Source organism: Gorilla gorilla, chromosome 10 (assembly GCF_029281585.2).
Source record: "Gorilla gorilla gorilla isolate KB3781 chromosome 10, NHGRI_mGorGor1-v2.1_pri, whole genome shotgun sequence".
NCBI lineage: Eukaryota > Metazoa > Chordata > Mammalia > Primates > Hominidae > Gorilla > Gorilla gorilla.
The window spans coordinates 79,340,454-79,366,632 of record NC_073234.2 but is presented as its reverse complement, the minus strand read 5'-3'; the positions used below and the strand labels follow the sequence as shown (position 1 = coordinate 79,366,632).

General features: G+C 36.0%; 1 protein-coding gene across 6 annotated transcripts in view; it reads right to left on the bottom strand.

Moving 5' to 3' along the window:
* ABCC9 (ATP binding cassette subfamily C member 9) overlaps positions 1-24,680 on the bottom strand; it is a 147,863-nt gene extending 123,183 nt beyond the window's left edge. For 2 of the 6 annotated variants that reach the window (XM_055358453.2, XM_055358454.2), the window contains exons 1-6: positions 20,451-24,680; positions 19,963-20,078; positions 18,187-18,316; positions 15,747-15,908; positions 13,034-13,175; positions 5,186-5,307 (exon numbers count right to left, since the gene is read on the bottom strand). In XM_055358453.2, coding sequence (XP_055214428.1) covers positions 5,186-5,307; positions 13,034-13,175; positions 15,747-15,888 — 406 coding nt within the window. In that variant the 5' untranslated portion in view covers positions 15,889-15,908; positions 18,187-18,316; positions 19,963-20,078; positions 20,451-24,680. Of the gene's footprint in view, positions 1-5,185; positions 5,308-13,033; positions 13,176-15,746; positions 15,909-18,186; positions 18,317-19,962; positions 20,079-20,394 lie in introns of all 6 variants that reach the window. The other 4 variants (XM_019039382.4, XM_063694123.1, XM_063694122.1 and 1 more) reach the window with 3 other exon arrangements.
* Positions 24,681-26,179: the final 1,499 nt, after the last annotated feature.

Sequence of the window (26,179 nt, the reverse complement as noted above, 5' to 3'; positions counted from 1 at the left end):
TCATTGTAGTTTTGATATGCATTTCTCCGATGGTCAGTGATATTGAGCATCTTTTCATACACGTTTGCCATTCATATGTCTTCTTTTGACAAATGTCTATTCAGATCTTTTGCCCCTTTTTTTATTGGATTATTAGTTATTTTTTTCCTATAGAGTTGTTTGAGCTCCTTATATATTCTGCTCATTAATCCCTTGTCAGACAGGCAGTTTGCAAATATTTTCTCCCATTGTGTAGATTGTGTCTTCACTTTGTTGACTTTTTCCTTTGCTGTGCAGAAGCTTTTTAACTTGATGTGATCCCATTTGTTCATTATTGCTCTGGTTGCCTGTGCTTGAGGGGTATTGCTCAAGAAATCTTTGCCCAGTCCAATGTCCTAGAGAGTTTCCCAATATTTTCTTGTAGTAGTTTCACAGTTTGAGATTTTAGATTTAAGTCTTTAATCCATTTTGATTTTGTTTTTGTACATGGTGAGAGACAAAGGTCTAGTTTTGTTCTTCTGCATATGGATATCCAGTTTTCCCAGAACCATTTATTGAAGTGACTGTCCTTTCCTCAGTGTATGTTCTTGGCCCTTTTTAAAAGATAACTTCACTATAGATGTATGGATTTATCTCTGGATTCTATATTCTGTTCCACTTATCTATGTGTCTGTTTTTATGCCAGTACCATGCCATTTTGATTACTACAGCTTTGTAGTATGAAATCAGGTAATGTGATTCCTCTGGTTTTGTACTATTTGCTTAGGACAGCTTTGACTATTCTAGGTCTTTTGTGGCTGCCTATAAATTTTAGAATTGTTTTTTCAATTTCTGTGAAAAATGTCATTGGTATTTTGATAGGGATTGCATTAAATCTGTAGATTGCTTTGAGTAGTAAGGGCATTTTAACAATGCTTATTTTTCCAGTCCATGAATACGGAATATCTTTCCATTTATTTGCATCTTCTTCAATTTCATGCACCAATGTTTGATAGTTTTTGTTACAGAGATCTTTCACTTCTTTGGTTAATTCCTAGGTATTTTATTTTATTTGTAGCTATTGTAAACAGGATTACTTTCTTGATTTCTTTTTCAGATTGTTCAGTGTTGGCGTATATAAATGCTACTGATCTTTGTATGTTGATTTTGTATCCTATAACTTTACTGAATATATTTATTAGTTCTAATAGTTTTTTGATGCAATCTTCAGGTTTTTCCAAATATAAGATCATATCATCTGCAAACAAGGACAATTTGACTTCTTCATTTCCAATTTAAATGTTCTTTATTTATATTATCTGATTGCTCTAGGTAGGACTTCCAGTACTATGTTTAATAACAGTGGTGAAAGTGGGCATTCTTGTTGTGTTTTTTATCTAAGAGGAAAGGCTTTCAATTGTTTTGCATTCAATATGAGTCTAGCTATGGGTCTGTCACACGTGGCTGTTATTATGTTGAGGTATGTTCCTTCTATACCCAACTTCTTTAGCATTTTTTTCATAAAGGGATGTTGAGTTTTATCAAATGCTTTTTCAGCATCAATTGAAATGACCGTATGGTTTTTCGTCCTTCATTTTGTTAATATGACACATAATATTAATTGATTTGCAAATGTTGAACCATGCTTGCATTCTAGGGATAAATCCCACTTGATGATGATGAATGATCTTTTTAATGTGTTGTTGAATTTGATTTGCTAGTATTTTGTTGAGAATTTTTGCATCAATACTTAATTGCATTTCACATAGTGGAAGAAACAATTGAAAAATGAAATATGAAATAAATTTCACATACAATAAAAGGAAAGCAAAGAAAAATACTTGAAATAAAGTTAACAAGACATGAAAGACCTCTACACTGAAAACTACAAAACACTGCAAAGGGAAACAAAAGACCTAAATAAATGAAGACTGGATTGTGAAACCCAGTAGTGTGAAGATGCCAATTATCTCCTGAATTGTTTTGTAAATTCAATGCAATCCCCATAATGGTCCTACCAAGCTTTTTTTTTTCTTTTTTTTTTTTTTTGGAGAAATTGTAAACCTGATTCTAAACTGTATATAGAAACCCAAAAGAACTAGAATAGCCAAAGCAAACTTCGGAGGAAAACAAAGAAAACGTTGTGTGACTTATAATTTATGATTTCAAGAACTCCAAAGCAAGAGAAAATGTTAGTCGCATAAAAATCTATGAATACATCAAAGAAACAGAAAACAGAGCCAAAATAGATTACATTTAAACAGTCATTTGATTTATTTTTTTTTACAGAAGTGCCAATGCAATCTCGTGAGAAACAGAAAGTCTATCCCACAAATGGTGCTGGAACACATTGATATCCACTTGGAAAAAAAAAAAAAAGAACTTTGATACCTATCTTACACCATATACACAATTAATTTAGAAAGAATCATAGTCCTAAAAATAAAAATGGAAACATAAAGCATCTAAAAGCAAACAGGAGAATAAGAGGAAAACATATTTAGAGGGAAGACAAAGATGTCTTAAGACACAGAAAGCAGTAACTAAGGACTAGAAGAAATGATAAATTATACTACATCAAAATTTAAAATCTTCTGCTCATTAAAAGACCCTATTAAATAAATGAATATGTATGCCACAGACTAGAAGGAAAACATTATCAAAACATGTAACTGATGACATACTAATATCTAGTATGCGCAAAATATTCCTACAACGCAATAATAAAAGTGCAACCCAATGAAACATGGGCAAAAGATATGAATAGCCACATCCCCAAGATTAAAAATGGCCAATAAACTCATCAAAGAGTGTTCAACATAATTAGCAATCAGATAAATGCAAATTAAAACCACAGTGTATTACCAGTACACACCCACTAGCATGACTAAATTAGACCAAGATCACCAAATGATCAACATGTGGAACTGGAACTCTTACACCTTGTTAGTAAATATAAAAAATGATACAACCATTTTGGGAAAAGATGTCAGTTTCTTAAAATATGAACATTTACCCACTTATCGTATGACCCAGAGATTTCACTCTTAGGTATTTACCTAAGAGAAATAAATGCATATAGCCACAAAATACTTAAGAATGTTGATAGCAGCTTTTACTCTCATGATGGCTAAAACCTGGAAATAGTACAGATGTCTATTAACAAGGGATTGAAAAAACTATGATATAGTTATACAATGAAATGCAACAATAAGAAAATATTGATCTATGCTACGTTACAGATGAGCATCAAAAAATCATGCTTAGAAAAAGAAGCCTTACTTAAAAGTCTATACTGTGTCATTCAATTTACATGAAGTTCTAGAACAGGCAAACCTAATCCATTGTGGGGGTAAAAATCAGAACAGATATTGCTTCTGTAAAGGTGAAATTGAGTATAAGAAAATTTGCGTGGATGATAGTTATGTCATGATAGTGTTATATAGGTACATGCATTTAGCAAATTAAGATCGCTGTGTTTCATGTAAATTTTGTCTCACAAAAAGATACGCATGAAGCGTTCAGAGGTAAAGTATACTAATGTCTACAACTTACCTTAAAATGCATCAAAACTAAGATGGAGAGAGGTACGAATAGAAGGATGAAAAGATGTAGATATGTGATAAAACAAACAGAAAAAATGTAATTTGAAGAATTCAGATGTTGGGTAAGTGGGAATTCACATGATTCTTTCAACTTTCTGTACATTTGGTGATTTTCATAATGAAATGTTGAGACAAAATTACTATCTTTGTGGTCTTAAAATGAGTAACTTTCCTAGGTCCAAATTTTTCTCTGTTAAAATAACAAGAAATATTATATTTTATCTAGATGTCCTTCCAGCAATATGATCAAATTGTGCTGTCTTGCACCTAAATAACAATAATAGACCTCTTCTGATTGCATTTCCATCAAAACATTATTAATATCTAAATTCCTTTCTAGTTATAACCTTTCTTTTTACCATCAACTTTTCAAAAATATATATTTAGCTTATTCAATTCTCAATTTCACATATTTTTTTGCAGCTACTTGTTGGAAATTTCTTTCTTTTTTTTTTTGGCATTTTCTGCAATGTCTGCCTCTCATTTTGCACAAAAGACCTTTCTATTAAGATAATTCAAAATGTGACAGCCTTTTAAATTAATATTTAACCCTCTCTACCTTTTTTATTAGATTGCCTTTAACAATCATATAATGTGACACAACATATAATTAAATAATCAGTATCTTTCATGCATCCATTTTCAATTTTCGTGTCCTCTGGACAAATGAATAAAATACTGTGTGTGTTTTCAATATTTCTTCTCCTAATTTCTATATCATTAGTCAACATCATTTTCATTATACAACAATCAAATAAAATCAGAAACAGTAAGCATCATTCACACAAACACATAATTCGAACTACAATTTCAGGAGGTTCATAGCCCATCTGTGATCCTTGTTCCATACCTTTATCTCTTTAAGAAAGAAAGTATACTCCAAGGAATACAGTGACGGGTCAGAGTATTGAACATAACTCATATAGATGCGTTATATAATTTTAACCCAAGGCAAAAATAAAATTAGGAATATTTTAGACAGCCTCTGATTTCCACAGAACAAGGAGGCAAGAGAGGCTAATAAAACAATTTTAGTCACAATGCAGGTGTGAAAGGTCGTGATGTAATGGCAGCTGCTCCTCAGGACAGCATACTTTTCATTATGCTAGAAACATACTAGGCTACATAGTAATTCTAGTAAAATGTGGCATTCCCACAGCATCAGTGAAAGGCTTGAACCTTGGGAAAATGTCCTTGGACTCCAAGCCAGAGATAGAAACACCTGGAACTAGAGGAGATGACTTGTTCACAGGGCAGCATGGTGCCGCAGCTCCTCACAAGAGCTCTGATTCTTAAAATACAACTTCCGCAAGCCAGAAGGCCAGCCATATTTCCTCCACTTTCTTCCCCCCACCGCCCCACCCCCCTACACCACAGAGAGCATTTATTGCAGAAGAGATGACCTGGGGGTAAGGAATTTTCACAGCCTAGAGCAACTCAGCTTATCTTCAACCCCACATTTATTGGGCAGCTACAGGAGAATTAATCACTGTGGTTTTCCCATACTTTCTACTCCCCACACACTCTGATACTATTTACCCTGAGGAAAAAGAAAAATAACCCTTTAGGGGGGAAAAACAAATAGCTCTTTAAGGAGAAACAACAAAAGTGATCATACTTACCTAAAAGTAATTTAGGAAAATTTGATGTTTCGATATTATGATAATACACTATCGATGTTGTAGTGGCAACGAATCCCATCACGGCTGGCATAAAGAGGTGGAGGTGCCTTGATTCCCGCCGCCTAGAAAGAGCAGTACGTCAACGCCTAAAGCTGATGGTTCCAGATAATTTCTTATTTTTTTTCAAATTTTTTCATAAGAACTCTATCTTAGCAATAAGATGTTTAAAATACAGAATGCAATAGTAGTTTCCCAGATAATACATAAGGGAAGAATATATTGAAAGACATCGTTCTGCGGAAACGATTTATCTTAACATGAAGGGCCAAGTAAACAACCAAACTATACCTTAAAATGCTTACAAAGAAACAAATGTATAGCTACTCCTATACTGTAGGGCAGAGCTGCTGAAATAATTTAACAACTAAAGCAAGTGAAAACAGTTAACTCAATCTGAACTCCAGTGTGTGTGAAAAGTGTGTTTGTTCCTTTGACAGCACTCCCAACTTGATAGTCTTCAGTGATTTCTCCATTCTCATTAATTCATTCAATGCATCTGTGATTGCTGGTCCAGCTACTTGGATGCAACCATGAAGAAAACAAGACGTAACATCTGTAGTCAAAAAATCTAGTATACTGAGGATACCAATAGCAAATAGGAAATTACAACACAGCTGAAGGGACAGTGTGAGAACATAGAGTGCACGTCTGGGACAAAGAAAGCTTTGAGAAGGAAGTGACTTCCAAACTGACACTTCAAGAATCAGGAATGGCTACTCAGAGGAAGAAGAGAGGAAGACAGTTCCAGGCAGAGGGGCCAATGTGTTCAAGGGTATTGCAAGCAATTCAGCATGACTGCAAGGAGAATAGACTTCACTCTGAAGGCAACAGAGATCACCAGGTGAACCAGTGATTCCAGACCAGATGTGCATAGTAGACAGCCCTCAACTCCATTGGCATTAATAATGCCACAGAGTGAAACATTTTGCTTTTCTCAAATGACTTGAAGATATTAGTACATAAATGGTATAGAGAAGAGAGTGACTAGTTCAAGATTGGGGGATAGGAGAACACTGAGAAAGTCATTCCAGGAGAGGTATGGTTGACAATGGGAACTGAAATATGGAAAGGAATCCACTGGTCAGGAAAAGGGTCATTTTAAAAAAGGAACAGAATGTGCAAATACATAGAAGCATGAAACAATACAACATGTTCAAAATTCCAAGTAGTTTAATATTCTTGAAACAGAAAGTTTAAGATAGAATGTATCATGGAAGGCTTTGTATGCCATGGTAAGAGGCTGGCATCTCAACCCGTGGAAAACTGAAACACTTGAATAGGTAAGCGGTATGATCAGATTTGTTTTAAACGGATAGCTCTAGCAGTCATGTGGATAAGGAAGTTGGTTGGTAATACACGAGTTTGTAGTGGAGGGAGAGAAATGGAAGGAAGAAAAGCAGTTAGGAAACTATGGGTATAAAGTCAGGTGACAGATGATAAAGGTCTGACTTCAGCTTTGGCAGCAGTAACATGAAGGAAATAATACATTTGGAAAAGACTGATTGGTGAAATAGACAGTTTACTAACATTAGGGTATGAGGGTGATGGCAATAGAGAAGTAGAAGATAATTCCTAGGGTGTCTGTGTGGATGGCTGTGTGACCAAATAAGATTTTAAGAGGATGAGCAGATTGGAAAGAGGAGCTAATAAGTTTCACTAGACATTTATGGATTGTGAAGGTGTCCAATAAGCATGCAAATGGAATTTAAGTGTCTGTAGACATTTGGAACATGGTCAGTGATATAATTTGGAATCATTAATATAGACATGGTAATGAAAATGTGAAAGTAGTATGGTAGCGCTTAAAAACCACCTACCACCTCCTGTAAATAGATCAAAATCATCAGAGGAAAAAATAGATAACTATTTTGTCAGTACAGAAATTAGGAAATGCTTCTAATATTCTCTGACTATTGAATCAAAGAAAGAATCTGGCTGGACGTGGTGGTTTATGCTTGCAATCCCTGCATTTAGCAAGGCCGAGGTGGGCGGATCACTCGAGGCCGGGAGTTTGAAACCAGCCTGGGCAACATGGTGAAACTCAATCTCTATTAAAAATACAAAAATTAGCCATGTGTGGTGCCGCATGCCTGTGACCCCCAGCTACTTGGGGGACTGAGGCAGGAGGATCGCTTGGACCTGGGAGGCAGACATTGCAGTGAACCGAGATCACGCGGCTGCACTCCAACCTGGGCAACAGAGCAAGACTCTGTCTCAAAAAAAGAAGGAAAGGAAAGGAAGGGGAGGGGAGGGGAGGGGAGAGGATGGAAGGGGGAAAGGAAGGAAGGAAGGAAGGAAAGAAGGAAGGAAGGAAGGAAGGAAGGAAGGAAGGAAGGAAGGAAGGAAGGAAGGGAAGAAAAAGAAAGAAAGGAGAAAAAGAAAGAAAGAGAAAAAGAAAAGAGGGAGGGAGGAAGGAAGGAAGGAGGGAAGGAAAGAAGAAAAAGAAAAAGAAAAGAGGAAGGGAGGAAGGAAGGAAGGAAGGAAGGAAGGAAACCAAAATTCACTTACTAATATTATTTAGGAAATTTTAAAGTGAGCACACTCCCTATCCAATCCTGTAAAATGTGGTCACAACCATACTCACAAGAAAGTTTATAACCTTAAACAGGTTTGATAAGAAATAATTATAATAAATAAATTAAAAGTCAATTTAAGATTTTAGAAAAAGAATTACAAACCATTATTAAGGGAAGCAATAACAAAGATTTAGTAAAGATAATAGCAGCTACAATTAGGTTTTGTACTTATTGTGGCACTCCTTTATTAGGGATTTAATATGTCTTTTAACCATGCTAGTATTTTTATAGGATTGCTGTTATTTTGTTAGTTCTCTATTTACAAAGCTGCGTAGGTTTTGAATGGTCTTCAAATGCTAATTTTTTCCCTTAAGCTATGTTGTTTTTAGAGTATGATTTGCACACCTCCATGGCTTGGTAGGAGCGCTTATGTCCCATTACAGCAGAAAGTCTTTAGTCAGAACATTGGAAAGAAATTTTTAAAGTATTATATTGCAAAGGTGAAAGAAATCATTTTGAAAGACAGAAAATGATAAAAATAAAAACCTAATAAAAACACAGTAATAGTGAAGATTTTAATACACTGCTTTTAGAATTTGACAGATTAAATGGTATAAAAACAAGCAACATATAGAACTTCAGTAATACAATCAGTAAACGCAATAAAATTTTGTCTCCTACAAAGTGTATATATTACTTTCTAATACTAATTAAATATTTATAAAATAATGAAGTATTTGACTATAATAAAAATGTTAATAAACCGCAAAGAGTAATCATTTTACAAACTACATGCTTTAATAATAAACCAATCAAATTAAACAAAAGAGCAAACTAAAAAGGATTCCTAAACCTAGGAGAGTAAACCAGAATCACAGGTAGAAATAAAAAGGAGAACAAAAACTAATGCAGAAAAAAGGATGTTCCAAAAGAAAAATTACTAGCTTTAAATGCTTCTATTACTAAAAAAAAAAATCAAATATTCTATTAGGGAAGACTTTGCACTGTTTTTCTAATTGTAATGAGCATTTGTCATATATTAAGTAAATAATTCATAAAGGTTTTATTTAGAAAAAGAAAGATGGAGTGATCAGCAGTGTCATAAGTCATAATTATGATAAAGATAAAAGAGTCTCCATTAGTTGTCATTAATAATCATGAAGATTCTTACAGAAGCAGTTTCCAGAATAAGGTGGGGCAAGAGAAAAAGCAAAACTAAATGTTTGGATTTAGAAGTAACTAGAAGAGTGTGTTATCATTCCTCTTTCTTCATTATAAAATTTTAGATATTGTCAATTGGTTTTGTACTGGGTATTAATTTTATATATATATATTTTTATTATACTTTAAATTCTAGGTTACATGTGCACAACATGCAGTTTTGTTACATATGTATACATGTGCCATGTTGGTGTGCTGCACCCATTAACTCGTCATTTACATTAGGTATATCTCCTAATGCTATCCCTCCCCCCTCCCCCCACCTCATGACAGGCCCCAGTGTGTGATGTTACCCTTCCTGTGTCCAAGTGTTCTCATTGTTCAAGTCCCACCTATGAGTGAGAACATGCGGTGTTTGTTTTTTTGTCTTTGCAATAGTTTGCTGAGAATGATGTTTCCAGCTTCATCCATGTCCCTACAAAGGACATGAACTCATCCTTTTTTATGGCTGCATAGTATTCCACGGTGTATTTGTGCCACATTTTCTTAATCCAGATAAGTGACAGAAAGTTTTGAAAATTATCTTTATTCTACAGGTTATTGATGTCATATTTCTATATAATATGGGACCATAGCATTCTTCTGATATGTATTGTAAAGTTAGGATAATTATAAAAGTGTAACACTGCCCAAGTAGTCAATAAACAGATCTATATAGCACTATAAAAATTCAAATTTTTTTTTACAAATGAGGTTTTCAAAAAAGCAGAGCTCTGAAAGGAGGAAGGAAAGAAGTTAAATGATTGGCATACCTGGGGAGGTCATGTTATACACACATCATCTTAGGTCTCATCTGTAAAACTAAGACAAGATCCTCTCAGCGTAGATAATGTCACAGAATTACAGGCCACTGGAGCAGAAAGGTGGAATAGGACTCTCCAGCACAAATGAGTTGAAAATTTATGTCTACACAATATGTGCAAATGTGCAAAGAAATGTTTATAGCATTTTTTTTGATAATGGCCAAAACTTAGAAGCAATCCAGATGCCCTTCAGTGGGCAAATGGATAAATAAATGGTGGTATATCCAGACAATAGAATATCATTCAGCACTAAAATGAAATGATCTATTTGGCCATGAAAAAACTTAAAGGCACCTGAAATGCAGATTACTATGAAATTATATGGGATATATACTGTGGGGTTTTCATAGCAGGGAAGATTGGGCATATGTGGGGGAAAGATGTATATAGGGAATCTCTCTATTTTCTACTCAATTTTGCTGTAAACCTAAAACTGCTCTAGAAAAATTAGTTCATATTTTTTTAAAGTACCTGAGTTCCGAAAATGTAAGCTTTATTTGCTAAAAATATAGAAGCACATTTAAATTTAAAAATTAAATTGAGCTATGATATGGTTTGGCTGTGTTCCCACCCTAAATCTCACCTTGAATTGTAATCCGAATTGTAATCCCCATGTGCTGGGGGAGGGACCTCATGGGAGGTGATTAGATAATGGCAACAATTCCCTCATACTGTTCTCAACATTATCAGTGAGTTCTCACGAGATCTGATGGTTTTTTAAGGGTCTTTTTCCCCTTTGCTCTGCACTTCTCTCTCCTGCCACCATATGAAGAAGGAATTGTTTGCTTCCCTTTCTGCCGTGATTGTAAGTTTCCTAAGGTCTCCCCAGCCATGTGGAATTATGAGTCAATTAAACCTTTTTACTTTATTTAAAAAAAAAAGAAGTAACTAGAAGATGATGTTTCGAAAAGCCTGAATAAAAAGGGTAAGGAGAAGTCTATACCTAAAGAGTAGAAGAGCATAACACAGAATCAAGGCTGTATTTTTACCTGTTTTTAGGACCTCTTTTATCATGACCACTACAAACAAGTTTCTACCATTAGGATATATCATTATTATTGTGAGTTCAGTCTGCGTTTTGTGAGGACCTGACTGAATCTACATATCAACCAGAGGAGTTCTTCTTGTCCACATGATGTCAAGTTTCAAAAAAAAATTGGATGATCTATCTTCTACTTTATACATATGCATATAAACAGATACAGTAGCCTAAATGCTACTGTATAAAAATTAAGCCTAGAATTGGCTATGCTAGTATAAATATACCAGCATTTTAAACAGTTACCAATAAGATAATATCCAATTAAGCTTCTAAATGTCTGGAGGGATGGCATCTATTAGAGTCTCTAATTTTTCTTTTTATCAGAAATTAAGACATGCACATATCTGCAAAAAGCCCTCATAAAACATTACAAAATAGTTGGTTCCGTGACAAATGCTTAGAAGTTTCATTCCTTGTTAATTGCAACAGAAAACACAAACAGATGTCAGGGAGGTTCTAGTTCAATAAGAAGAAAATAAATTTTAGACTTTCTATCAAAAAAGTTAAAGGCCTTCTAATATTAACTCCTCAATGAAAGTTACACCATTTAGCATAATTTCATAATCAAAATTTTCCTATTCTTGAGTTTATTTTGTTACTATATAAGAAAAATATTTTCACCAGATTATGTTCAAGTTTATAAATATAATTCATTATATTTTAACTGTCTAATAAAACATCTTATTTTATAAAAATAACAAAATTCCTTTAAAAATATGGGTTTTCAAAACTATAAAACCCTGGAAGACAACCTAAGCAATACCATTCAGGACATAGGTATGAGCAAAGATTCCATGACAAAGATGCCAAAAACAATTGCAACGAAAGCAAAAATTAACAAATTGCATCTAATTAAACTAAAGAGCTCCTGCACAGCAAAAGAAACTATCAACAGAGTAAAAAGACAACCTACAAAATGGAAGAAAATTTTTGCAAACTATGCATCCAACAAAGATGTAATATCCAGCATCTATAAGGAACTTACACAAATTTACAAGAAAAAAACAAACAACCTCATAAAAAAGTGGGCAAAGGACATGAACAGACACGTGTATGAAAAAAAGCTCAACATCCTTGATCATTAGAGAAATGCAAATATAAACCACAATGAAATACCATCTCATACCAGTCAAACGGCTACAATTAAGAAGTCAAAAAATAACAGATGCTGGTGAGGCTGTGGAGAAAATAGAATACTTATGCACCGTTTGTTGGAGTGTAAATTAGTTTAGCCATTGAAGAAGACAGTGTGGTGATTCCTCAAAGACCAAAAAACAGAAATACCATTTGACCCAGCAATCCCATTATTGGGTAATGGGAATATAAATCATTCTATTATAAAGACACAAGCATGCATGCATATGTTCATTGCAGCACTATTCACAATAGCAAAGACATGGAATCAACCTAAATGTCCATCAATGATAGACTGGATAAAGAAAATGTGGTACATATACACTATGGAATACTATGCAGCCAGAAAAAAACAAGATAATTTCCTTTGCAGGGACATGGATGGAGCTGGAGGCCATTATTCTTAGCAAACTAACACAGGAATAGAAAACCAAATACCACGTGTTCTCACTTGGTAAATGATGAGAACACATGGACACACAGAGGGAAACAACACACACTGGGGCTTTTCAGAAGGTGGAGGGTGGGAGGAGGGAGAGGATCAGGAAAAACAACTAATGGGTACTAGGATTAATACCAGGGTGATGAAATAATCTGTACAACAAACCTCCGTGACTCAAGTTTACCTGCATAATAAACACGCACTTGTACCCCTGAACTTAAAATAAAAGTTTAAAAAATTGGTTTTATTACAAATCTTGATTTTAAAACAGTTTTTTGCTTTGCATCAATTTATGGCTCTATCCTCACTGATTCTCAGACTCATTCATCCTGACTCATCTATCTTTGCTTCTTTACAAAATAAATGGAAAAATCTGAGAAATAATTAATATGTTAACATAAGTATATAGCTATTAGACCTATGTGTAAATGTAGACAATCTTTCCATTTATACCTATTTTTAACATTAAAAAGTTCAAAAAGACATAAGAACTTCCTGCAAGAGCTACATGGATCAGAGAGCAAAAAATATAAAGCACATTTATGGGCACAAGTTACAAAGATGTGAACTTGTGTAATCAATATACCCACTGGTATATTGCAGTGGTATTATTTAAGTTAGATCACTTACGAGTCTGAAACAATGCCTTCTGCTATTTCACAGACATGCACAAACAGGAGAGCGAATGTAAGAATCCATCTCAGGTTATGTCCCGGAAAATGAAGCCATGTGTTGTGGTGAATTTGTACTTTTGAGCTTTGGCTCCCCCACCCTGGAAAAAAAGAGAGAAAAGTTAAAAACAAAAAGACATAAACCGAAGGCTCAATTGTAATAAACATAATTTAAATTATGATAAGCTTTAAGGCGGGGGTGGGGGGGTCCTGAAACCTTAACACTTTTAGAGTAGCAATGGAAATCCTAGTCTATTTTCATTATTCAAAAGAATTACAATTAACTTTTACAAGACTACTCAGGCTAACACATTAACATTTGTGGCATTACTCAGGAATAATACCAACTCTGGATGACAACATGGTTCTACCTCATGCTAATCAGAAGCTCTTCCTGACAGCTTTCTGATTAATTCAAAAGGAAATAAGTTGATGATAATAATACATGAAATTTGGTGTAGAAAATCTTTGAAGACATGAAATCTACAAAGGGCTAAATCAAGAAAAGACATATTTGGTTAAAAAATACAGGACTCATTAGCTGAGTCAACTCTTAATCATATGCACATCATATGAGAAAAATTGTTATGTATGACTAGGCAGGCACTATTATTCAACAAGTAGTACTGATACTTTTCTCAAAGAAAGCTAAATTTCTTGATGATGAGCTTTTAAGCAAGCTCAAAACCATTATAGGTCCACCGTTAGCTTGCCACTGAAGAAAAAAATTCAAGGTTATATGTTAGTAAAATTCTGATCGTTTTCTCCCTAAAGTACTATATAGTTTAGTTACTACGTAGAGTAATACTAGGTCATATGTGGTGTGCTAGTAGGCCCCACTTTTGTCTTGTTTTGTTCTTTTTTCTCATTTTTTGACTGTAGAAAAAAAGCCCCACCTACTTCAAGAACAAATGGGGGTTTGGGCTTGAAATACTGCAGGAAAGAATTTCTGTATAGGCAGCAGATGCCCCTTTTATTTGAAATGAATATTCATGTCTTAGTTGTTTTCAATTTATTCATCATTGGAAGATTAGTTATATTTAATATATTCTACTAGAACTTATGCTGTAAACTCCCATAGGCAAGTTCTATGTCTTTTTTTGCAACCTTATGATTTTCCTAGTACCTGATAGTTTTTAAGATTGATTTATGATCCTTCACTAATTCAAGCAGCCAATGTCATAAATGAAAAGTCTGAATTTTTTCTATTTCCCTTTAACAATGTCCCCTCAAATTCTCTTCTATTCAAATACCCTGGTGCCAGCCTCTGTGCTGGATGCTAGGGATACAAAATGGAATGTCACTGTTCTTGCTCTCAAAAAGTTAACCAGATGTCAATAATTGGGGAATTATTAATTGTGGAATTACAGTTAAAAAATCCATTTTTCTACTTTTGGCCAAAGGGCGTTCTTCATGGCCTACAAATAATACTACATAAACAAAGGCTGATGTTTCTACATATGGCCATTCTGGTCTCAATATATTTAGCATCTGTACATTTTTTTCACATAACTGTGTACCAAGAGTTATGTTGGCCTGTGTATATACCATATGATGAGTTATTTAATCCCCCTTAGAATAATGCCAAGCACATAGTATCCTCTCAATTGATATTTGTTAAATGAATAAATAAAAGTGTATGAATGATTTTCAAACATTCCCTTAAAGTAGATCATTAAATTTTGCTAGTTTTCTTAAGAAAATGCATCTGAAAACTTTTTCACTTATTTAATTGGAAAGATACCATACATGAAAAAATTGAGCACAATCAACTCAAAATAGTGGTTGTCTCCTGTGAAAAGATAGGAACGTAGGATATGGAAAGAGTCACAAGACCAGGAAATGGTGTGCAGAGAGAGGTCCTTTCATTCTTATTTCTATATTCTTTAGATGAGCGTTGGTAGGCTCAATGGATATTTATTATATTAATGTCCATCATTTTAGGTATCAAAATACTTCATAATTTTTAAAAAGTTAAAGGGTCTGTTTGGGTAAGTTATACAAATTATTCATAATTGCCCCTAATTATCAGATTTTGTACATATGTAAACTGTAAAATAATAGACAAAACTGTATTATTAAATTCTTTCCAAATTCTTTGTGAATGTCCTCTTTCTACATAAAACACAACCTCATCACTCCCACTGTAACTTGCATGCTTGGCATCTTCCAGTTCCCCAGACATGTCACTCACTATCTTCCCCACCACCTCCAAAGAGTGAGTTGTTTCAGCAGGTTAATTTGTTCCTGTGCTTGTAAATAGGCTTACAATGTGGCATAGTCATTTCTCATGACTTTAACACATCTGCCCCACTGGACTATTCCCTGAAGGCAAGTACTCTTTTATTCATTTTCCATTCCCTTTACCTAACCCAAAGTAAGTGCTCAACTAATGCTGTAGATCTATCTCATATATTTCTCTCTCCTTCTTTTTAAAAAACTGCTGCTGCTACCTGAAGGCCATGCCTAAGCAAGCATGTGACCTCGATTTCACCTACGGAAGATCACCTGTCAAAAATATATGTTTGAAAAACACAAAATACTTGCTTGTTCATTTCTCACAGCCATCAGCTTCCATGTTACAGAAATTAAGTCAACATTATCCCAAATCTCAGCCATTAGCAAGATATATAAACATCAAGTGGCATAACATAAGATATTAGATTACTTACCAATAAACAATATTGGAAAAGTGATAAACAACAGAAAGACATGAGGGACCAGGTTGAGGGCATCCACAAAGCAGGAATTTTGTAGTACACCATCGTTGATATTATATGAAGAAATGTTGTTACCACAAAATGAAAGGCTCATTTCTTCTTATATGGTTTACTCTAAAAGGGAGAGAAATGAGAAAGAAAAATCCTCTTATTAGTAAACTCTTGTTCATAAAATTATTAAAGCCTTGAATAGGGGGCTATATCATAAAATTAATCCCTTTTACTTTGATAGCTGAAGAAATAAGAAACTCTGTGCCAAAGCAACTTGAAGCTTTCTTATAAAATACGTCCTATGAGATCTTCTTTTCCATAGCTTCTACTTCCAGAGAAAAATGCTTTCATGTGGAAAATGTATTATAATTAATATCTACCTATAGTAGTACCTCAAATGAGTGTCTGACTAAAATGCTTTCAAAGAACAACAATGGTCATATATTAAGAAAAAGGAGAAAAAAAATTGAACCAATGACTAAAAAGTCAAAATGATATAATTTCAAATATTTTCCCATACTCACTGAAAATGTACTAATAAACAACAAAAGTTGTTCAGTAAACTGTGACAGAGTTTGCTGAAACATTTCACTAGTTGTGGGAAATACTAACATACAGAAACAAGTGTGCCTGCAGTAACGGCTAACAGTAATCAGTCTTTCCCTGAAGAATATTAAAAATCAAATGCTCAAGATGAATTAAACCTAACTCAAATGACAAGTCAATGAAACTACTCAGATTCCATAGTTAGAATATTCTCACATGAAATACACTCTACGCAAGTTTGAAACACAGGATGTCTTTTAACTGGAAATTGGTACTCCATGAGTAGAAGTAGATGAGTTTAGAGAGGAAACAGAGGACAAGGTCACACTGTGCTTTGTAAGTCATTGTCAGGATTGCGGCTTCTACTGTTAGTGAAGTGGGCCACTGGGGATTCCGAGGCAGAGGAGTGACGTGCTCTCACTTACATGTTAAATGGTTCTCTATTATTGCTGTGCCCAAACAGATGGGAGATAAGCAAAGGTCTGCTCCATCAAAATACTGCTGTGAAATTCCAGGAAAAGCTTTGACATTCTGAAAACTTATTTTATTTTATGATGCCTACTACTTATTTAAGTTCTGGGCACTTTGCATGTCTTAAATCCTCAGAACAACCTTGTAATTCATCTTTTACAATGGAGGATACTGAGGTCCAGATAAGTTCAGTAACTTGCCAACCAGTAAAGCGGTCATGTCCACACCCAAATGTCTGACTTATAAACTATTTCTTTCCACTGTATTACACAACCTCCAACCTGCTTTTTAAAGAAAGTATTGTATCTGTTCTTTAAAACAAGTAGCAGTTTAAGATTTTAACCTCACTAGACCTAGTTTCCTTTCTATATTTATGTCACACTGGATTCTGAGTTGCATTACAAAAGCTGGCAAAAATTTTATTAACTAGCATAGTACCTTTTCTTTCTTTCCTTTCATTGATAATTGATTTAGCAATGGTCACAAACAATACTTTTCTAGGAAAAAACAGAGTGTTATACAGAAAAGATTGTCAATGGTAGGTAAATTATTAGAGAAATCGAATTTCAAGCAAAGGTTTTATAAAGCATTATATGAATGCCTCAGCTAAAGAGTCTGTGTATTTACAATCTTAGATACTTATACAGAATGCGTCTCACATATTGTTCCTGATAAGCGCTTTTTATAATAAATAATTGATATGCTCTCTAGTTGAGTCTTTCCCTCATCTTTTTTTAAAAAGTTGTATTTTTAACACCTCAAGGTGAAGTTATACACTGGGTAAATTCTAACAAGCTGTTAAGGTTTTAATCTGGATAAAAGAATAAAAGGGACTTGAAGTTTTTAAAAAACAGCAAAATAGAAGTTATTAATTTATAGGTGTATGTTAGATATATTTCTGGCAAAGACAGACAAAAACAAAACTAAAAACTAATAGCTAGTAATGAAATTTTTTAGGCTACTTCCTTTATTTAGTAGAAATGATAAAAAGAAAACTTAAGGCCCACTCTTAATTGAAAGACATATATAAACTTTCCTCGCACAAACTAGAAAATGATTTTTACTTTAGCAACTTTTATAATCTTATCCAAAATTATAATATTCCAGTTGGCCACATTTATAAACTAGTATCATTGAGGTAGATGCTAAAATATAACCTGCTGCTTTGCAAATTACACCCTTCATTAGCTATAAGCATTGCTTGCCTGGTATTTAATCAATCCTGAAATCTACCAATTAAATCGCCTTTGGATAAATGTTGTGTGTAACTGGAAAAAAAATCTCAGAGAAGTACAATCACCTGAAAAATTTAAGAACATTTTCAGACATACACCAGATATCTGGAATTCTATGCCATTAACTAATTAACTGTAAAAACACTTACTGATGCTAACCACGTGCTAGTTACTAGGAATCCAATGGTGCACGTCAGAAACAGTGCCTGTGGTTTTAGACTGTGTGAATCAGATTACAGTAGTCTCAGTAGCTGTGGGTATATTGTAGGGGTATATGATCTAAAAGATAGGAAAATAAGCAATGATGCAATCAAACAAAAGTGTAAACTTCAAGTTGGTACAGTAAGCGCTTTAGAACGATTTTTCTGTCTGCCATAAACTCTAACCACATTTCCGGCCGGCTCTGAACCTGTCCATTACCTTACCGCATGTCTCCTTTCACCTTTTCTTTTGACTCCTCATTTATCCTTTCCCTTTAACCCGTAGTCTCCTTATCCAACATCCAGAGTCCATGTGGCACTCTAACAGCCAGCCTCCATTACAACCCAACATGGACAAAAAGAGGGAGGCAGTAAACTTATTGCTGATATATTGATAATTATTGTGTTTATCAAAGGCATTTTATTCAATCCACGTTTCTAATTCTTAAATTTCCAATTGTCATAATGTTTCCCTCCCAGACACCAGGTTCAGTTGGGAATGTTTGGGGAAGGGTATAAATCGCTGTTCTTGCTGGCTAAACTCTGTCACCTGACATCCTTCAGCTCCACCCCTTCTGGAGCTGTTTAGATTCAGCTAAGCACTGAGGGAGGCCCAAGCATCAAGGAGAGAGAAAGAAGGGAGAGCAGATGGGGAGATATAATGTTTCCCTTTCCACAAGCATAAGCCATCGAAATATGCTCAGTTGTTTATGAGAGGTGATAGAGTTGAAGAACTTGACTGAATAAACTTTAAAAACAAAGATCAAAGTGAAATTTTGCTTCTAACGTATGTCTACGGAGCAGAAAACATAAAATAGAAATACTCCTAATTATCTAACTTGTGATTTCATGGCGAGAATCGCACCCTCAGTGTTTTTATTCCTCGAAATGCATTACATGAAATTCCACACATCTAGAACATACACATTTTGGATTTAGTTGGTGAATATAATACCTGACCTATCCAGTCTGTTGGTTCCTCTGCAAGACACGAGCAGTAGTTATCTGATTTAATTCTAAAAACACATTTAAGTGCTGAGGCATATAAGGTACACCATTTATTTTGGCCAGCCCTGTCCTTTGAAAATAGACTACAAGTAAAGCAAGTGAAAACTTGTCTTCCTTCCTGTTCACTTAGCAGAAAGCGTTAGTTCTGATCGAATAGCAATTGCAGAGAGTTTAAAATGCTGGAAACACCTGGAGAAAACATGCTAAATTTAAATAAAAGTTTTCCTTCTTACATATAAAAGGATTCATTCTTTAATCATAATTTAATCCTTTTAATATAAAAGGATTTAATTCTTTAGAGATTAACCAAATTCTGTTATGAAAGAGAAGCAGGACATTTTAAAGAACTTAGGGCTTTATCATCATCTAGAGCATTTTCAGGATGGATGTCACTTGCAAAAACAAATGCTGTAATCACTTCTTTGAAGTTATTCAGTCCCTAGTTCATGAAATAAAAACTAGAAGATGTATAGCTAGTTAGCTAGCTACCATGGCTATAACTATGACAGATCCAAGTGGGAAAATCACTGGCAAAAATGACCACTGACTTCTGACTTAGTGCCTGATCTGAATCCACCCATTTACTCTTCAGTGGCTGTGAAGTACCATCCCACACCAAAAGAAATGTTGAAATTACTCAGTAGGTATTCCTTAGATACTGCAATGGGATTTTAAAAAAAAATCCCAAACTGAACAAATAAAGCAAAAAATAAATACCTTGGGCAATAGCTTCACGCTGCTTCAAACCCCTGCCGGTGCACTTGAGCTACCTTCAAAACACCGACTTCCTACACTGTCTTAAGATGTAAATTTCAAACCCGGACGCAGAACTCCTAAAAAAAAGCAAAGAGTAACAAAAATTAAGCAGATAGAAAACTACTTCTTGAACATACAAGAATTGTCTACAAGAAAGGCGGTAATAATAACTCCTAATAATAACTCCTTTCACTGTTTCCAGTTGATTTGAGTAGGAGACGGCAGTTTTGAAGTAAAACTGGAAACCTGATCCCCACCCCTTCACTTCTCGAGCCGGGCCTCGTCCCTTAATTCTAGAAATAGCGATCGCGAAAGTTAAGTGCCGAGAGAGTGCGAGAGAGTGCGAGGGCGTTTTTGGATAGCAGAAATGTTAGCTCAAAATCGACAACTTACAGTTATTCCTAAAAATGTTTAAATGGCATTCATGTAAAAGACACGGATTCACTTACTCCGATGACAGTTTTCCTCCCCTAGGCGAAGCACGCAGTGCGCCGGAGCGGATTATTTTTAGGGTGGTGGGAGACCAGCTGCTGCCTCCTATCGAGTTTCTAAATTGCTCAAACTGCTCTGGGCCGGGGCGGACACCGCGGCTGTGAGGCAGGAAACTGGGCAGAAGCCCCGCGCGCCGCGCCTGGGGCCGGAGACCCTCCCCATCCCTGCTCTGCTCAGCTTTGACTTGGGGCGCGCGCGACGCCGCGATTTTACAAACCCAAGTAATAGGCGTCCCCTTAAACTTCATTAGACACTGAAACTTGGAATATGATTCCATGATTCTCCGGAGTCGGGTTTTCAAACGTCAAAACACTCAAGGTATTCTTGTTTCTTTGTTTTGTTTTTCTATGCTCTGTAAGCACCCCTTTATTAGCCACGTAAGGAAGCGGATTTGGGGATTTCGCTGCTTCCCCCTGAACGGATCCGGGAAATGCAGGGCTCATTCTAGGTAGAGGCACCCACTGCTGGGTTATGAGTGCACGAATGTCTCACAGGAGCAAGGCTGGCTCAAGTCTAATTTTCCGCTTTTCCCCGGCGACCTAGAAAACTTGGTTTCTCTGGTGGACCAGCCGCCGCGCTATCGAAGGGCGACCCTTGCCCACGGTCCCCTAAAGTGAGACGCTGGTTCCCATGGACTGCGTAAACAGTCACCCTCTTCTCCTGTTTCCAACCAGGGACATAATTAACTCTCGAGATAACGTGTTTATATTAAGGTCACCCCACAACCACTCCCCCGCAAAACACAAGCCGTGAATTTTGTCCCCGACAACCCTCTTTAATTAACACCGGATTTTCTCAAGAGCCAGTTTTGAGTCAGCTTGAGATAAGCATTGTTTTCAGGAACTGTCCTATTTTAATAAAGGATGGTCAGCCGGGCGGACTGCTGCCCCTGAGGCTCCGCGTGCCGTCCTCAAGGGGCGCCGCTGCAGGACTGCGGTCTGCTGGCGCTGGTCCCCAGATCTGAACCCTAAACACCGGTGGCCTCCTGGCCTGTGCGACGCAGGCCGACTCCAGCCCTGCCAGTCCCAGGGGATTTCTCCGCGGGCGCCCCACTCTTGGGAAGGTCGCTGCGTTTCCGGGTGAGTGCCTGGCCTGCGTCAGCGGCTGGGACTTGAACCCGCGGCCGCTAGGAATCTGCGAGGCCACATGGGGCCGAAACCTGGGAGGGTCGAAGACTCCGTTCCTGTGGCCTTTGAACGCTTGACAACTTTACCCTGGAGCTGTCTGCAGCGGCGCAGGGAAATAAGAGAGCGTTTCAACAGTGAGGATCCTGGTACTATGGATGCAGCCCAGGGAGGCCGGGTGAGCAAGCTGGACGCGAGGCCAGAGGCTCTCCAGGGCATCTATGGAGAGAGAACTGGAAATAGGGGGTGACAGTAATCCCAAGATGAAAACTCTTGAGTGTGACTACACAAAATGAAGTTTACTTGAGGATTATAAAAGAATATTACAATTTATTAAGGTCATTTACAATGTTTAAAAATCATGCTTATTGTAGAAACTTTGGAAGATGTGAAAGTGTACAGAGGAGCTCAAGGAGCCCCCCATAGGTGCACCTGTGCACACACACCCATAAAATTACTGAAAACTTTTTTTTTATGTTTTAACAAACACAGGCGGTATGGTGCATTGATTAAGAGTGTGGACTAGGAAGGCAGCCTGCTCGATATCACATCCTGCTAGTTAGTTCAGAGACTGAACAAGTCACATAAACCCGCTGTGTATCAGCTTCCTCCTCTGTTTAATGGGACAATAAAGGTAAATAATTTAAATAAATATGGAATAATTTTTTAAATAATTTAAATGGCTATGTACTATTCCATTGAAAGGCTATGCCATAAGATTCATTTTCCCATTGTTTGACATGTATTTGCCCAATTTTACTAATATCTGTGATCATATGATGACCTTTTTTCATAAACTTTTTTTCTTTCTAACAAGTAATGTTTTAAGATAAATTATCTGAAAAATAATTACGGGATCAAAAGTGGTAGATATTTTTAAGGCTGTCAACATAGAATGCAAAATCACCCTTCTATGAAGTTCGTATTAAGTCCCCCAAATTGTATGAGATGACCTATTACACTTATACTCAAACCAGCATTGGATATTGCTATTTTTTATTTAAAAAAAAATTTTAACTTGACAGATAATATTCAATTCTGTTATTCACATTCAACATTTCCCCAATATTGATTGATCTTTGTATCCCCTCTTTTGTGGCAGTTTGTTCACATACTTGTGTACCTCATGGGTCTTAATGAAGTTTACCATTTGTATAAATGTTTAATAAGAGTATACTAATCAAATGTTTAATAAGAGGATACTAATCCTGCTTCATATATGACACATTTTTCCCAATTTGTCATATTGTTAAAAAATGATAGTGCTGCTGCCTTTCAAAAAAGTAAGAAAAAAGTTTTCATGTGTTCTGTAAAGATTTATTAGAGCACACACTGTGTGCTAGACATAGAAGCTAGTGATGAGTCAGATCTCTAGGGTCTGTTGCACTTCATTGAACTTTCTTCTAAGGGAAATTTTACGTAGGCAAATTTGCTACTTGTTGCCTTTGCAATGTATTAGAACACTTTAGTTAATAAATATTTACCTTCATTTATATTTGTTTAAAGGCTTTAGTAAAAATTTGATTTTGGAATTTATTTTGGCATACACCATGGGATGAAAATCTGCATTAATACTTTATTTGTTACACCAACACCATTTAATGAATAATCTTTTTCTTCTGCATTGTGATGTAATACCACTTTTGTCATATACACATAATTAGTTCATAATAAGATCTGTTTCCGGGCTACCTATTCTGTTCAATTGATCTGTTTCAATTTTTTATTATATTGCTATGATTAGACTGATTTGATTATCAGAGATTAAATTATATTGTAACCCTGACAGTGCCAGTCCCCTTTTCACTCTTTTCAAAATTTTCAAAGCTCCTCTCTTTTGGGGATTTTATTGGAATTTCATTAAAACTAGGAAGTAATTTATAAAGAACATATTTTTAGTGCTTTGTCTCTTCACCCAGAAATGTAGTTTCCCATTTATTTGTCTTCCTTTTATCTCAATATTAAATTTATACAGGTCTGTGCATATTTTGTAAAGATTGATCATACAAATTTCATATTTTTGTTTTAATATTTTGTACTGCTATTAAGGATGTACTATTTATTTTGTCCAAGAAAAGTATATTTATCTTATATCCAGACACTTTATTAAGACTTCTCAGTAATCCCAGAGCTATTTCACCCTGTTACCTTGACTTTCCGGAAATACGATTTCATCTGCAAATAGTGGTACCCTTCCTTTTTAAAATACTTACAGCTTGTTTGCATTTTATCTCTAATTTTCATTAACTACATTCCAGAAGTGTTAAATAATACAAGAATATAAATCATTGTTTCTTTCAGAAATATATACAATATATTTTTAAATCAACATTGTAAGTATAATTTTCATGAAATAAAAAGTATCCATGATACATGTAAAATCCAAAGTCTTTTGAAATAACCATGATCCCAAAAAGATACAAAGTATTTCTATCTCCCGAGGAAGTTATCTTGTGCCTTTAACTAGTCAGTCTAACTATCTCTCACTTAGGGTAACAAGTGACCTGAAGTCTATCACTGGAGATTAGTTCACAAATGTCATATAAAAGGAGTCATACAGTACATACTCCCTTGTGTCTGGCTTCTTTAGGTAAGCATAATATTTTTGAGATTCATCCATGTTGTTGTATATATGAATAGTTTATTCCTTTTATTGCTGAGTAGAATTTCACTGTATGAATATGCAGTTTGTTTATTCGTTCACCTATCTGTATACGTTTGGGTTATTTCCAGTTTTGGGCAGTGATGAATGAACTGTTTCGGTGAACTGTTTTGTAAACATAGGTGTTTTGTTTTTTTTTTTCCTCTTGGGTAAATATTAAGCAGTAGATTTGCTGAGTCATATGGTAACTATACATTTAACTTTACAGAAATTACCAAAATGTTCTTCAAAGTGATTGAAACATTTTACATTCCCTCCAGAAAAGTATGGCACTTGCTTCAAAATCTTGCCAATATGTAGTATTGTCTTGTTGTTTTTCTAAATTTTAGCCCTTATATTGCATGTGGACTGGTTCTTGATTGTGGTTTTAATTTGCATCTACCTTAAAACGAATGATTTTGAACACATATTTTCATGGTGTTACTGGTCATTTATATATTTTTTCATGGTAGGCACAACTCTAAGGTGGCTCCCATGACATTTACTCCTGGTGTTACTCCCGTGATTACATTATGTTACATGACAAAAGGGATTTTGTAGATATAATTAGGGTTACTAACTAGTTGACTTTAAAATAAGCATATTAGGGGTGACATCAGCAAGACGACAAAGTAGGAGATGCCAGCCTTTATACTTCCACAAAACACAACAATTAGACAGCTATCCACAAACAAAAATAGACCTAGGAGGGCTCAAAAATCCAGTAAGCAAAAACACAGTGGAAAAAAAAAAAAAGTCACTTGGGAGATTGGCTTAGCAATGTCTGCAGATGGCCGTAAACAAAGATTAAACAAACAGGGATGAGTTATGTGTATCAGCCATATGTTGGGTCCCATCGTGATCCACAGTGGCCTATCCTCTAAAGGACCTTGGTAATCTTAGCCACTGAGGACCTCAACAACCCCCACAGCAGAAAACCCTGTAGTATTTGTTGGCACTGACCCCATTGGCCTACTCTACAGAGGACATCAGTAGCTTTTGCCACTGAAGTAACCAACAGCCATCCCACCATAGATCTCCAGGAGAGGGAAACATTGCTGCACACTGTCTAAAAGGATGTGCTTTTGTGTTGACCACAGACCAGGGCTGCCACCCCTACCCCCAACCCCATGCCTGCTCTGGAACCCAGAGCCACAATTTCTCTGCACACACATGCACCTCGGACCCCAGTTCTGTGAACACTCTGCACATGCCCACACTCCATACCTAGCTCTATGGCTGTTGCACATACACTTGTGTCTCAGGCACTACAGCCACAGCTGTCAAAGTATAGCCAGTGCCCTGGACACAGAGCCACTGTCTATCTGCATGTGTTCACACTCTGGGCCCTGGCTATATGGTCACTTGGCAGGCTCCTGCATCTCAAACATTGGAACTCCTGTCAATGTAGGCTAGCCAGAGCCCTGGACCCTGGAGCTGCTGTCTGTCCACAGTGCCTGCACTCCAGACCCTATCTCTGTGGCTGCTCTGCAGATGCCCACTTGTGCATCAGACACCATTGTCACTGACACTGTGAGGGTGCCTATGTGCTGGGCTTGGCACCAAGAGGGATCCCCTCAACCATGACATCCCCTGTGGGAGAAAAAGAGATCAAGAGGTTCCTAGCAGCCACCAAAGATCCCAACTGCTTTCATCACCGCTGCAGACATGCATTGCCTTGGCCATTAAAGAATCCTGCAATCTTTGCCAATGTTAACCTCAGCTGATGAAGCCATGTGGAGATTATACTGGGCCTTCCCCAGAGCTATAACTCCATCCAGTCAGTGCAGTGCCCTCACACCAACCTGCAGGTGAATGTCTTTTCCCGTGAAGCTAGTCTATAAAGTCTAGAAGGAATAACTGCTCCATCAACTGCTCAGATACCAATGCAAAACTATAAGATACATGCAAAGTCAAGGAA